Below are 14,707 nucleotides of genomic sequence, written 5' to 3'. Positions count from 1 at the left end.
CCAAGTTGATTCATCCCGAAATCCAAAGTTAGCTTTACGTTTGTAAATCAATTAACCCGACTCATATTAATAGGAAAAAAATGAAATAATATAATCACTAAAATAGTAGAAAACACAGTTGGTAAAATTCAATATCCATTCTAGGAATGGAAGACAATTTCCTTAAACCTGATAAACACTACTACAAAACATAGAACAAACATCGTTTTCAGTGGTGAAATGTAGAAAACCTTCCCACAACCCTTGGAAATGATACATGGATGCTTGACATAATCACTATTTTGACATTATACTGAGGTCCTAGCCACTGCAATAAAGCCAAATAAATAGATAATAGATAGATAGATAGATAGATAGATAGATAGATAGATAGATAGATAGAGATAGATAGATGGTATAGTGGTATAGGATGGAAAAGAAAAAAATGCAAAACCTCCATTAGTCAGAGATGATATAGAAAAAATCTTTTAAAATCTACAGATAAGGGATCCCTGGGTGGCGCAGCGGTTTGGCGCCTGCCTTTGGCCCAGGGCGCGATCCTGGAGACCCGGGATCGAATCCCACATCAGGCTCCTGGTGCATGGAGCCTGCTTCTCCCTCTGCCTATGTCTCTGCCTCTCTCTCTCTCTCTCTCTGTGACTATCATAAATAAATAAAAATTAAAAAAAAATCTACAGATAAATTATTCAATTGATAAATGAGTTTAACAAAGTTATTAAATACCTTCCCAGTATTTCCGTATGTCATCAACAAAAATAAAGAAAAATTTTAAAGGTAACATTGACAATACTATCAGAAAAAAAGAAAAACACTAAGAAAGGAGGGATAAACCTAGTGAAAAATGTACAAGACCTCTACACACAAAAATTATAAAATAATATTTAGAGACACGGAAGAAAATCTTTATAGATGATGGGGTATTCCATGTCCATGGATTAGGATAAATATTATAAAGATATCATTTCTCTACAGATTCAGCTATAGAGTTAATGTGATCCCCATCAAAATACCAATAGCCTTTTTGTAGAAATCTACCGGCTGATTCTAAAATTTATATAATGGGGATCCCTGGGTGGCGCAGCAGTTTAGCGCCTGCCTTTGACCCAGGGTGCGATCCTGGAGACCCGGGATCAAGTCCCACGTTGGGCTCCCAGTGCATGGAGCCTGCTTCTCCCTCTGCCTGTGTCTCTGCCTCTCTCTCTGTGTGTGACTATCATAAATAAATTTTTAAAAAAATTTTAAAAAAATTAAAAATAAAAATAAAAAAATAAAAAAAATTTATATAATGCTGTCAAGTGCCAAGAATACTCAAGGCACCCTTGAACAACAGGGTGGGGGAATCATACTTTACTGGGTATCACCACATTATAAAAAGCCACAATAATTAGGACAAGTGCCAGGATAGGCAAACTAATGAAATAGAAAAGGGAGCCCAGAACAGACCTACATATATTTACAAAAACTATGGTACTGCATAGCAGTTCAAAAAGGACTATTTTTTTTCCAATAAATACTGCACTAGGATATGTATTCAAGAAAAAATAGTGATCCCCCTACATCATACAATACATAAAACTATTGTCGGTGGACTGTATATCTAAATGAAAAAAAAAAGTGAGATAATACAGTTTAGAGAAGCAGCATTAAATAATATCTTGAAGAGTTTAGGTGAGCAAAAATTTCTTTAAAATGACACAGAATCAATTATAAATAAGAATACAGAAAAATGAGGAGTTTCTGTTCTCCAAAAGACACCAGTGAGTCCACAGATGAGAAGAAGACAGATAACCGAACAAGTCTCATATCCAGTCTAACCCTCTCTCTACCTCTCTCTTCAGAAGAAAATGAAAGGGAAGAATCATAAATTGGTTCCAGCCTAATGCTGTTTCTCCAGCAGGAGGGGAGGGAGCAGGGTTTGGGGTAACTGGGTAATGGGCATGAAAGAGGGCATGTGATGGGATGAGCACTGTGTGTTTTTTTTTAATTTTTATTTATTTATTCATGAGAGACAGAGAGAGAGAGAGAGAGAAAGAGAGGCAGAGACACAGACAGAGGGAGAAGCAGGCTCCATGCAGGGAGCCCAACGTGGGACTTGATCCCCGGTCTCCAGGATCAAGCCCTGGGCTGAAGGTGGTGCTAAACCGCTGAGCCACCGGGGCTGCCCAGCACTGGGTGTTATATGCAACTGATGAGTCCCTAAATTCTACTTCTGAAACTAACATAAATGAATAAATAAATAAATAAATAAATAAATAGAAAGTCTAGCAGTCCTTCCAAAGATCTAACACGGTAGTTACCTACTCTGAGGTCTACACGCAAGGGACGTGAAAATATCCTGCCAGCTAAAAGCACACAAATCTGTCCCTAGCAGATTATTCACAGCAGCCAAAAAGTGGAGACACCCCAAATCTCCACCAATTAATGAATGGATGAATATAAGTGGTCTGTGCACACAGTGGAATATTATCTACCAACAGAAAGGAATGAAGGACCCAGGGGCTCTACAACATGGGGCAACCTTGGGAACACAGAGCTAGAGAATAGGGCGGGTCACAGAGGACCCCGTAGGGTGTGATGCTAGTTATAGGGAATGTCCATAACAGGGGCCCTAGTGGTTCCTAAGGACAAGGGTGCAGGGGTGGTGATGTGGGGGGGAATGGAGGGTGAGGCTAATGGGTAGATGGTTTCTTTCTGGAGTGGTGAAAATGTTCTAAAAGTGATCGCATTGACAGTTGTGAATAGAAGCAGAACCACTGAACTGTCCGCTTCAAATAGGCGCATCGTCGTGATCCTTGCATCTCAGTGAAGCTATTATTACGTAAATACATACACACGTATGCATTCATATCTGAGGATTCCTACTGCAGATATACATTAGGAAAGGGGATAATATGTTTTTCAAATCCATAAGGAGCTTAAAATGGTAACAAGGTCCTTACAATGTGGCACCGTCCCAAGAATTCATCTTAAGTTTTGTTTTTTTTAAGCCTTCAACCACCTCTGAGCGCCTTGGTTCCCCTCGCGGCCCCTCCCGGCTCCCCGCTGGGGTCCTCCTGGGCCCTCCCCTGCAGACTCGCCCCGGGCTGGGGTCCCCGGCCCCCAGGGGCGCGCCGACGGGGCGGGCCGGGGCGGCCGCTGTGACCTCGGGGCGTGTGCAAACGCCGCCCTCGGCGGCCACCGATAGGTCCCACCCCACCTTGGCGACCTGCGGGGCGGGGGCGGGGACAGGCGGCGCAGGAGGCCGCGCGCGCGGCCGGGAGGCTGGGAGGAGGCTCCGGGAGGCCGGGGAGGCCCGGCGCGGGATGTGGGCGCAGGGCGGCCCTCCGGGGCCCGCGGGCTGGGACCGCCGCAGGGTGGGCGCCCGGCTGCGCGCGGCGCTCGCGGGGCTGCACGAGCTGCAGGGGCTGCGCGCCACTCAGCAGGCGCGCGTGCGGGGCGCCCTGGCCCTGCAGCCCCCGCCCGGCCCCGCCGCCCCCCGCGGCCCCGCGCGCCCCGAGCACCCACGCGGGCCCCGCGCGCACGAGTTGCGGCTGGAGGCGGCGCTGGCGGCGCTGCAGGAGCAGCTGGTAAGGAGCGCGGGGCGCGGGGGGCGCGCGGGGCGGCGGGGCGGCGGGGGCGCACGGGGCGTCCTGGCGCGCTGGGGCCCTGCCCCCCGGCAGACTGTCCCACCGATTCTGGGGCACCCTCTGGGATTTCGGGGGCTGCAGCTCGGTTCCCGGGAGCCGGCCAGGAGGCCGGAGCATAGGGAAAGGCGCCCTGGGGCTGCACCCCTCCGCCGCCTCCTTCCCCCCTCCCCCCGCGCAGACGGATTTGGGGAGCATTCCTGTTGGACTTCCGGTGCCTTTGGTATAAGAACGCACTAGTGGGCTTCTCCTGGTGGGGGGCTCCTTGGGATCCTGCGGTCACACCCCGGGTAGCAGGTGTCCCCGCTGCCAGGTTCAGACACAGCACAGGCCGCGTGTGGGGCGCACCCGCATCCTCCCCACACTGTGCTGGGGTTCAGTGTTGCCCTGGCCTCGGAACAAAACCTTGCGTTCAGCGGGTATCCCGTGAAAGCTTCTTTGACTTTAAATTGTAACCTGACCTGGAAAGTGAGGCGTGTCCTGAATCCCAGACACAGTAGAACCGGGACCCTCTCAGGGCTGCTTTACCTTTGTGTCTTCTTCTGGCTCCCCGGCCTCCTCCAAATGCCAGCTCCTAGTTAGAGGGCCGAGGGCGCTCCATGGTGGCTCCTCCGCCTCTTCATCTGCTGTAGGCTTGTACCTCGCCTGTTGGAAATAGCTCAGAAAGAGTTTTTCCAGGACTGCAGTATTTTTTAAAGGAAAAAAAAATAGGCTGTACAGAAAGATTCCTATGTGCTGGAGTTAATTCTAGCACTCTAAGCAGAATTTTTTTAAATTTAGAAATTCAAATCTGTTCTGTTTAAAAGCTGCTGTCTTAACAAAGCAGCCAGGATGGATCTGCAGCCTCAAGCTCAGCTCAGCTTAGTCAGGTTACAGATTTGTTAAGTGTTTCTAGATTACAGAATCTAGAAGTCCAGCGTCTTGAGATGCCTCCCAGGACTCCAGTCATCTTCCCCAAAGTGCAAAAAACAGGGGCAGATGGAAAAGAACCTGGGCCTTGACTGTGCAGCCTCCCCTCTGTGATTGAGCTGCTGCCACACAGAGGGCAGGAACGTGCTTTCGAGGGGAATCATCACTCGTGTTTTACCCGGCCTGAGGGGTCTGTCCTGGTTACTTGCACAGTACACCACCGCCTGCAAAGATGTGTGGCTCCCGTGAAAGAGCAGGGAGCTGGGCAGCCAGGTGACCCAGCGGTTAACACGGTCTTCAGCCCAGGGCCTGATCCTGGAGACCCGGGATCTAGTCCCATGTCGGGCTCCCTGCATGGAGCCTGCTTCTCCCTCTGCCTGTGTCTCTGTCTCTCTCTCTGTGTCTCTGTGTGTCTCATGAATAAATAAATAAAAATCTAAAAAAAAAAAAAAAAAAAAAGAGAGCAGGGAGCTGCTGAGATGCTGCCCTGAAGTGCTCGTCAGAGGGGAAGGAGCACAGCTGATGATTAACTTGACTTAAGTAATACACAAATCAGACTTGCGAGTTGTCAGCCTCTAATTACAAGTAGCCTTTGGAAGAGATCAAACAGGTTTTTTTGTTTAATTTTTTTTTTAATGTGGGGACCAGAAAGAACACGCACACTTTGTCTTCAAACTTTGTTCTTGGCATGGATTATGTGATCAAAAGAGAAGAATAATTGAATTTGTGTGACATCAGCTAGGGCTTAACACTTCCACATTTTTCTTGCAGGGAAAAAAATAGGAGTAATACTAGTTCCATGATGAGGAGTATAATCAAAGGCCTTTCACCCGCAGCACAGCCGCGGACCTCACAGCGGCCCGCTAACTCGGGGCCCCTCCCGCGCCCACGCTGGCGTGGACGGAGCGGCACCGTTCAGGTGCGAGGACAGGAAGGACTTCTATCTGCCCCTCGGAGGCTTTGCCCTGCAGGGGTTCCCCAGTGGGAATGAGCTTGAGCCTTTCTGGGGATTTGAGCTGCGATTAGGACCTTAGCAGATGAGCAGGTGAACACTTATCAAAACGGGCCACACCCAGAGTCACAAAGGAGCATGCAGTAGGTGCTCAGTAAGTATTTGGTGAGCAAATAAAGGAGCGACTTGTGTTGCTCCAACAGAAGAGAACATTTACTGTCTCCCTGTTCTAGACTTCTGAGCTAATGATGCCCCCGGGACCTCTGAGCAGAGCAGCTGCTCCCCTCTGGCCAGTCCTGAGCTTCCGGGGGTTGTATCTTCAGGAAGGTTTGGCATTTCCTGAGCAGCTGCCGTCCCATTTCCTAGGAGTCCAGTGCCGGGTGGACCCTGACGTGGTCGCCTGGGGTGCTCCACCTCCCAGCAGGAGGCGCTGCGGGGTCAGTGGGAGAGGTGCCTTTAGGTGCAAGTGAAGAAAGGTTCTGGGGACCCCGCAGGGAAAGCTCATCCTGAAGAATTTCCCAGGAGTTGACTCTGCTGGTTGTGACTTGTCCTCAGGCCGGCAGCGTGCAAGAAGTCCTTTTCACTGGCAGATTCTGGCACTAACTCCTGCAAGGACAGGCTGCCTCTGCAGCTGCAAACGCGATGTCTGGTGTGTTCCCTGAGTGGCTACACTTGCTTCGGGGACTCAGGGCAAGGGAACCTGCTCAAGATCCCCATGAAGGCAGGGCATCGGCGGGAACTGAGTTGCGTCTCCGTCTGTCGCCAGGCTGAGTGGTGCCCCCACGACCCCCTTTCCAGCCAGGCAGTAACGTGTCCCCGCCTGCCCGCAGGGGGAGCGCCCCGGGATTCACCTGGGTGATGTTTCCTCTGCATGCTCTCAGCCTTTGAGGAAGGAGAAAAAGTAAATAGACGCCACGTGTGTATCATGAACTTGAGGGCATTTTTCATCTTTGTCCTTTGAATCTGCCGTAAAGGCTTGAGGAGCCCAGACTCCTGGGTCGCAGTTGGAAGCCAAAGACAAACAAGCAGAGTACAGGTGTACACGCAGTACACCTTCCAGGGGAAGGGATAAGCTCAGTATTTGTTTTTAGTGGCATTCAGGCTTCTTGCCTTCAGAAAACACCTTTGCGTACTGTGGGAGGCTTGTCAAGATGCAGGTTCCCAGGTGTGGCTGGGATCCCGGGACTCTGCACTTACACTCAGGGAGGAACCTGAGGAACCGCAGGTGTGCTCTCCCTGCCCCCAGGGCCCCTTACACGGGTTCGCTGCCCTGATGGTGAGCCTGGATGCCGGAGACTGAGGTGGGGAGGAGGGGGCCGCTCTGATGGGGATCCATGTGGCTACCACAGTCCTGCTCACCCAGCGCAAGGGGATTTTTCACATTTCCTCTGCAGAAATACATGCAGAGAGACACTCTGTGGCTGGGTTGCAGTGGATTCTACTCTGTCCTGGCCACAGAAGGCGCTTACGACTGTTGGCACACAGTTAGATGCCAAGAAGGAGTTCATGAAAAGCAGAGTCGTAAAAACCCCAAGTAAGGGACCAAGGAAGGGTAAACTCTGGATGGGGAAGCCCTGTGGACGGGCAGGTGGGTCCTGAGGATGCAGCAAATCATCTGTGAACACTCGAGAGCCTGTGTGCCTGTGGCCTCTGGACATGAATCAGAAACCACCCACTGAAGGCCTGGCTGGCCAGACATTAACACAAAGCAATTAATCTCAGCACAAAGGCACAGAGATGACTTTGGGGGCGGGGAGGGGTTCAGAGGGAGGAAGGAAGCCAACTGGATGGCATCCTAGGTGCCGTCCTCCTCCAGGAGGTCGAGAGCATACTGATTTGGAAGAGAAGAGGTCAGACTGATGTTCGAAAGCATCGAAGAGGGACTGACTTGCCGGGGAAACGTGGCCTGACTTTATGGCAGGAGAAGAGTCATGTGCAGCAAAAATACACCCTGGCCCCTTTGCCTGAATCTAGTGTTCCTCACCTGGGTGGGGGGTCACTGGCCGGAAGCCTGTCTTTGCAAACCCCCTGACTCCCTCTGCTACTGCTGTTTACCTGGGCAACATTTTCCTTTGTAAAAATAGTCAAAGCTAGAAGCCAGGATGCTTAGGCTGGACTGGATGGTTCTGGGATTATAAGGTTTTTATTAAATTCAGGACTGGTTGCTGCCATGATATGTTTATGGACAGTCTTAGGGCTGCAAGACGCTGTTGCTGCAAAACTTGGAGCTTGCTCTGAGAGCCCTGGACTGGGCCCTGGAGCAAAGGGCTGCGGGCATGGTGGCCTGGCATGTGCCCTGGGCTCCTCACCCACCGACCCTCGCCTGGGCTGGTGTCCCAACACTGTGCCCACATGATTCCCTCGTAAGAATCGGAAATGACTGCCACCTGCTTCCCTCTTGGGCTGCGTTCTCCTAGTAGCAAAGAGGAATCCCCCCAGAGCCCCAAATTATGGAGCTCTGGAGAATTCTTCACTTTCTGTGTAAAAATTCGAAACACAATCATTTTCTTAAACAGGGGAAACTACATAATTGCATTTATTCATTGTTTGCCTTAAACTTAACTGTTGATAAAAATAAGAAGTTTATGCAACAGACCTTGAAAAGAGGGTGTTGCTTTATGATCGAAAAAAGGAATTCAGCATTTATTAAGCTCGTCAGTGCTCGTCATTCTACATATTTATTATTTATGTGTGGGAACGTGTGTGGATATGTACTATGAGCATTAACCACATACACACATTGTATGTGTGTAATTACTCACACGCATGTGTTTGGCCAGTGCTCAGAAGAACCCATTTATGGCTGAACCCAGAGAGGATAGAGCCTCTGAGGGGGAGCTAAGGTGAGAACCTCTAACCAAGAAGATTCCCAGGCAGATTCTGAGCCTCACTGAGTGCCCCATCCCCAAGGGCTCCACAGAACCTGTGAGAGGCACCTGTAATATGGGGGGGAGGGGGTGTATGCAGAAAGGGCCCGTTTTCTCTCCTGGCACTTTCGTGTCCCCTTGATAAGTTTGGAGCTCACCCATGGTCTGCTGAGTGAAAGAATAGGGCACAAGAGCGTGGGAAAGTCGGTTCTCACATAAAACTCAGAACAACAGCTGAACCCGTCATCTGTGCCATGTGCCAGGGTAGGTGCTGCCTTGGGTCCCGATGTCATGCTCATGGTCTGCATCAGTCTTCTTATGAAGAAATACCTAGCTGAGGATTGCTGAGTTTTTAAGAGTCGGTGACTGGAGACGGAAACCCTGTTGGGGGTAGGGATTGGTGGCTCTTTGCTCTGGTGACGAGAGAGCCGGGGAGTTGGTTCCGGGGAGCGGTCAGGATGAGGCGCAGGAGCCCAGGATTTGGGGAGTCTAAATCATATGCCCAGGGCAAAGGTCCCATGGGGCACCGAGCTTGCCTTCCACAAACTCAGTTTTATTTCTCATGCTCTCCCTTCCTAGAACCGTTTGCGGCGCCAGGACGTCGGCCTAAAAACCCACTTGGAGCAGCTGGACCGACAGATCAGTGAGCTCCAGCTGGACGTGCGCCGACCATGCAGCGAGCTTGCCGACAGCGACAGCAGGCCCAGCTCAGGTAGCCCGAGCTCCGAGGTGGAAGCCGCCCCTTCCTGGCAGCCCTCCCGGGGTCCCCGCACCTCCAGGGCCCGCGCTCTGAGGCCCGCTGCCCGCCTGGAGCACCTGACCCCCAAAGGGCTGAGAATGCACCAGTTCATCCCTCTACCCAAATGTGCTTCGGAGAAAAAGGGGAGAGTGCACGTGCGTGTGCTCATGGAGAGATGTTTTAATGGGACAGGTCCTGCTGTTGATAACAGAAGCCTCCTGAGGGTCTCACCTGTGCCGGGCCTGAGACAGACCCTGGGCTCTGTTGAGGTCAGATCAACAGGGAGGTTGTGAAGAACTGTTTCATGAGGCAGCAGAGGTGTTTTTCTGAGCCTGCAGGTTTATCCCATCTCAAATCTGTATGATTTGTCAGACAAGGCGATAAGGACACCGTCCCCTTGCCTGCTGCCCTGTGTCTCTCACTTTAAAGCTGCAAGGAGGGATCCCTGGGTGGCTCAGCAGTTTAGCACCACCTTCAGCCCAGGGCATGATCCTGGAGTCCCGGGATCGAGTCCCATGTCAGGCTCCCTGCATGGAGCCTGCTTCTCCCTCTGCCTGTGTCTCTGCCTCTCTCTATCTCTCTGTGTCTCTCATGAATAAATAAATAGAATCTTAAAAAAAAAAAAAAAAAAAAGCTATAAAGAGATGGTCACGGAGCCTTTCTGACATGCCTGGTTCAGGCCACATGGTCCCTTCTGGCCCCACGCTGGATCGCATGGCCAACCCCAGAGACCGCATACAGCATTGCTGCTGTTTCTTCTAACGTTTTTTTAATTTGAAAAACCACGACCTGGTCTGGATGTGCACTGTGTGTGGCAGGTCCCAGCTAGAGGGCCCCCAGTGTGCTGTCTTCTTCCGATTGCCACTTGGGACGAGGAGTGGGTGGTGAAGGATGCCAGAGGCCTGCCCTGGGGCTAGAAGCCAGGTCACGTAGGGGAAGGAAAGCTGCTTGCCAAAGACAGGGGTCAGTGGGTGATGGGGCCCAGGTGAAGGGGGCTCCCATTGACCCTGTTGATGGGGCAGCAGTGGACAGTAATGCGGAGCCCCTGGCCACCTTCTCCAGTGCCACCCTTGATGAGATCCTGAGCCGCACCCCCAGCACAGGGCAGGAGAGGGGCCACTGCCCAGAGGTGCACTGACTGCTGCTCTTCGCCCTGTCCAGGCTTCTACGAGCTGAGTGATGGTGGCTCCTGCTCCCTCTCTGCCTCCTGCACGTCTGTGTGTAGTGACCGCATGTACTCCTCCTTGGGCACTCTGCTGCCAGCCGACCCCATGGCCAGCCCCGATGCGGGGGACTGCCGACCCCGCTCAGCCGACGAGACCACCGTGCACACAGTCCCCCTGCCCACATGGGGACCCCAGGCCACCGAGGAAGGCCTGTCCCGGCCCAGGCCGGTGTCTACAGGTAAAGGAGAGCCAGGGAGGGGAGGGCAGGTCCCATTCAAGGTGGTGGGGGCAGCTGGGGATGGCTGTTGCACCACTGAGCACAAAGCAAGGAAGCCCCCGTGTACATTTGGGGCTGGTGCTAATCCCACAGGTACTACAAATTACCTATAGGCTTTTTTTTTTTTTTTTTTTTGGATTTTTGGATAGAGACAGGAATCAAATGCCCACTTCTGTCCATTATAGCAAGACTGCTGTGATAAAAAGTATTTTTTTCTTACTTTTTAAGTGAACATCTGAAAGTTATTTTAAAAATCCTTCTAGAACCCTTACACGACCTGACTGGCATCTGTCTGTGACTGGAATGGGCTCAGTAGCCAGAGCGCCCCGGAGAGAGTTCATTTCACACGTGGGTCCTTCTCAGGGGCTCAGAAAAGAACCTCTGTTTTTCTTTAGTCTGTCGCAAAAGGAAACGACCTCATCTTTGGACAGATTAGCTTTCTAGTACAAGACCTGGCTTAGTGCTGTCTGTCCTGGTGAATATTCCCATGATTTCCCGTCTGCGATGCCTTCAGGGGTCTGTCCAGAACCCACCGTGGGGTCACAGATACCTGCCTCTCTGGGCATCTCCAAACCTGGGGTGAATGAAGGCCTGGGAATGGTAGATTCTGAGTCCAACATCGCCTCATAGGCTGTGGCAGAGAGGGCACAGCCCGGACCGGGTGATGGCGTTAGGTGTGAGCCAGCCCTATCTGTGCTGCTCGTGACCTGGCATCAGAGTGCACGGCATGCTGCCCTCCCCTTGCCAGGCCTTTTGCCCAGGCCTGCACAGGGCACTTCAGGGTTATGGTGCTGCATGGGATGTGACCCTAGGATCATACTAGGGTCCCCGATTTACCTGTTTGCTCATTTCTCTCATTCCCAGGTGATCTTGAAAGAGTCCTACCACCTGAGGTGGTGTTCCAGAAAGCCAGCGCAGACCCCAAGTCCACATCTTTTCTCTACCAGGGGATGGACCTCCCAGTGCATGTGCTGGATCCCAAGTACCAGCGTGACCTGGTGTCCAAGGGTGGCAGGGAGGTATACCCATATCCCAGCCCCCTGCATGCTGTGGCTCTTCAGAGCCCTCTCTTTTCTCTACACAAGGAGGCCCTGCAGAGTAATGGCCACTCTCCCCGGAGGGAGCCTCTGCCCAGCCCTGCGGCCGCAGGCCCCAGCCAGACTGGACCTGTCCTTGAGGCTGGCCCAGCTGCAGCATATATAGACAAGCTGCTAAGGCTGCGGGGCCGAGGGACCCCCCCAAAGGGCGGTGTGGGTGAGCATGGACCCCCAAGATGTGAGGTGCCCCCATCCCTGCAGGTGCTTGGTGGCCAGAGAGCAGACAGTGAAGGTGGCCCAGAGAAGCTGGTGTGCACCCCAGGGAGAGCAGGGCCGGGTGGGATGGCCCAGAGGGTGGACACCAGCTGGGACACCCTCAGGCTTCGGGGACCTGCCATGCTCCTTGCAGCTGCCCCGCACCCCAGCAGCCTTCCAGAGGAGGGACCCTCAAGAGGCTGCATCCGTGGGGAGACCACGCTGGGTGCCCCTCAGCAGGGCCGTGGGCCAGCCCACTCTCCCCGCCCCCAGACTCAGCAGCAGGCTCTCAGCTGCCAAGAGAGCACAGTCCTGTCACCTGCCGGGAAGGGGGGCAGGGCAAGCCCCACTCTGCCCCCAGGGCACTGTGCCCGCCCCCCATTTGCTGCCAGTGGACCTTCCCTCCTGGGGCTGAAAACAGGACACCCCAAGATGAAGGCTACGAAGACCAAGAGAGGGGCCAGTGACAAGGTGCTGCGGTTTGGGGGGCAGCCTTCCCCCGAGGGGGCCCTCAGAGACCCCCTTTTGCCCCCAGAGTGGGGGGAGGGTCTCAGGAGGAGGCCCCCCCTGGCGGGGGCGACCCCCAGCCGGTCCTGCTCCGAGCCCAGACTCTACCCCGTGCCCCTCCTGGTGCCCCTGCTGGTGGCCCGACGGGAGAGTCGCCAGGCCCCCACCCAGGCCTTGTTCCCCGTGGAAGCCAGTGCTCTGGGCGCGGCGGGCGGGGAGGCGCGGAAGAAGCAGCGCAGGTGGCTGTCCTCCGTGGAGATCTCCGGCAGCCCGGGGCCCCACAGGCCGGCAGCGGGCAGGGCGGGCGGTCCCCGGCCCGTGTGCGCCCGCGCCCGGCCCAAGCTGCCCCGCCAGGACGCCCGGGTCAGGAGCGAGTCGGACGGCTCCGAGCCGTCGGCCGAGGGTGCCTCCCTGCCCCGCTCCACGGTGGCCGAGACCAGCGAGGACGGGGCCAGCGACCACACCGCCAGCCGCTTCGGGGACCGGGAGTCCAGCAGCAGTGACTCGGAGGGCGGCGCCTGGCCTGGGGCGTGTCCCCCGCAGCCCTGGAGGGCCCCGGGCGCCCGCAGGCCACCCCTGCCTCCGGTACCCAAACTGTGCCGCATCAAAGCCTCCAAAGCGCTGAGGAGAAAGATCCGAAGGTTCCAGCCGGCAGCGCTCAGGGTCATGACCATGGTGTGAGGCCCCCAGGAGGCTGCGCAAGGGACAGGGACCTCCTGAGGACCCACAGTGAGCGCGCATGACCAGCACACACAGGCCCTCCCAGGACTAAGGACCGGGACCTACCTCGTTGGCCGTTTAGGACGTGGACGTGTGTCGTCTGGCCAACGTGGCTGATCTCTGAAGTCACAAAAGGGGACAGGCCCCAGAGAAGAGGCGACGGAGTGGGTCCCCGGGCTCACCCTGCGGCCTGCAGAGGCTCTGGGAGCATGTCCCCACCCCCGTGGATGCAGGGGAGACTGCAGAGCCAGCCCACCCGCTGCCTCTGTGGCAGCGTCTTCCCAGGGAGAGTCCCAGCCCGGTCCGCCTTGTGGTCCTCGTGGTCCCCTCCGGGCCCCATCTGCTCAGCTGGCACCGTGGTCACCCGCAGCCCTCCTAAACATTACTCCCAAAAGCATTCTCTTAGAGGGTGTTCTAGAAACCAGGGTGTGAGCCCTCCCCGTGAATCAACATGGATCATGCCATCATCTTCGTAAACCACCTCTCGGTGGTAGGTCCGCCAGGCCTGTGTCCCCACCCCGTGGGTGCCCTCATGTGTGGCAGGAACATGCATCTCTCACATGCGTGGCCCAAACTCTGGTTCCAACACAAGGAAACAGTGTAAAAGTGTTCGTGGAGGGGCGCCCGGTGGGCTCAGTCGGAGGAGCTCGTGACTCTTAGTGTCGGGGTCGTGAGTTCCAGCTCCAGCCCCGTGTTGGGTGTAGAGATGATTTCAAATAAAATCCTTTTTTTTTTTAAGTGTTTTCGAAAAACTAGGCTTTTTTTGGTATTTATTTTTCAAAGAAACTGCCCCTTAACTTTTCAAAGATTTCTCAGGGAAGCTTCCTGCTGAGCATTGCAACATTTTTAATTCCTGAAGCAGCTTTATCTTGAATCCCTCCCAGCTGCCCCCCAAGTGCTTCCCTGGGCCCGGGCCCAAAAGAACGAGGTGGGGACATCTTCACTGTGGAGCCTGGGGGTGGCTGGAGACCTCGGCCCCACCCGGGGGCAAATGCACAGTCGGCCAGAACTTTGGAAGGAAAAACAGTAAGAAAACCAGCCAAAATATTTGCAGATCTATGGACATTCGTGTAACAAGCAACTGGTTTCAGGATACGGTTTAAAGAGCTGAACATTTAAAAAGAAAAAAAAACTGAACATTTTAAAAAGCGATCGACATTTTAGAACAAAGAGGGTCGGCCGGTCGGGGTGGTGGCTGAGGCGGTGATGGGGAGCAGGTCGCAGGGGCTGCGCCGTGTCCACCCCGAGGACGCAGGCATTTCAGAGGGGGGCATGAGGCATTCCCCGGGTCCCGGTGGAATTCCCACTTGTGCTTCACGGAATCTGCTTATGGACAGGAGGGTGGGGCTTCCTCAGCTTTTTAAAAACCGCATCTGTGGTTAAAGCATTCAAACCCACCCTTAACGGTGGAAAGCTGTTGCACAGGAGGTTTCTGAGAACGGTCTAATTCTCAGCCCTGCGGTGCCCGTGATGGAAACTCGGGTTTTTCCAGGGCCCCGGGGCAGGCAGAGATCTGGAGACGTGGTTGGCCCCCTCCCTCCCTCCCTGAGAGTGGGGGGGGGGGTGCAGTGGTGCCTGTGCAAGGGCACCCCCAGCACCCTGCTGGAGCAAGGCGGCAGTGGGCTTCCATCCATGAGGCACACTCCTGGCGTGGG

The 14,707-nt window shown here is 54.1% G+C and overlaps 1 protein-coding gene and 1 long non-coding RNA gene across 5 annotated transcripts in view; one reads left to right on the top strand and one right to left on the bottom strand.

The window, feature by feature from the left end:
- LOC140635892 (uncharacterized) overlaps positions 1 to 4,985 on the bottom strand; it is a 55,692-nt gene extending 50,707 nt beyond the window's left edge. For 3 of the 4 annotated variants that reach the window (XR_012033226.1, XR_012033233.1, XR_012033225.1), the window contains exon 1: positions 4,152 to 4,985. This is a non-coding gene — a long non-coding RNA (uncharacterized lncRNA). The remainder of the gene's footprint in view (positions 1 to 4,151) is intronic. The other variant, XR_012033231.1, reaches the window with a different exon arrangement.
- DACT2 (dishevelled binding antagonist of beta catenin 2) lies at positions 3,279 to 13,804 on the top strand. Its single transcript, XM_072831159.1, has 4 exons — positions 3,279 to 3,566; positions 8,931 to 9,063; positions 10,252 to 10,494; positions 11,398 to 13,804. The coding sequence occupies exons 1-4, from the start codon at positions 3,303 to 3,305 to the stop codon at positions 13,011 to 13,013; spliced, it is 2,256 nt and encodes a 751-aa protein (XP_072687260.1). The 5' UTR covers positions 3,279 to 3,302; the 3' UTR covers positions 13,014 to 13,804.
- The last annotated feature ends 903 nt before the right edge of the window (positions 13,805 to 14,707 follow it).

Source organism: Canis lupus, chromosome 1 (genome assembly GCF_048164855.1).
Source record: "Canis lupus baileyi chromosome 1, mCanLup2.hap1, whole genome shotgun sequence".
Classification (NCBI taxonomy): Eukaryota; Metazoa; Chordata; class Mammalia; order Carnivora; family Canidae; genus Canis; species Canis lupus.
This window is presented reverse-complemented; position numbering and strand designations above follow the sequence as displayed.

Excerpts from the sequence above, each read along its gene's own strand:
- DACT2 (XM_072831159.1), top strand. The coding sequence starts at position 3,303 with ATGTGGGCGCAGGGCGGCCCTCCGGGGCCCGCGGGCTGGGACCGCCGC. Across the intron at positions 3,567-8,930 it reads CGGCGCTGCAGGAGCAGCTG|AACCGTTTGCGGCGCCAGGA; the intron begins GTAAGGAGCGCG and ends CTCCCTTCCTAG. Across the intron at positions 9,064-10,251 it reads CGACAGCAGGCCCAGCTCAG|GCTTCTACGAGCTGAGTGAT; the intron begins GTAGCCCGAGCT and ends CGCCCTGTCCAG.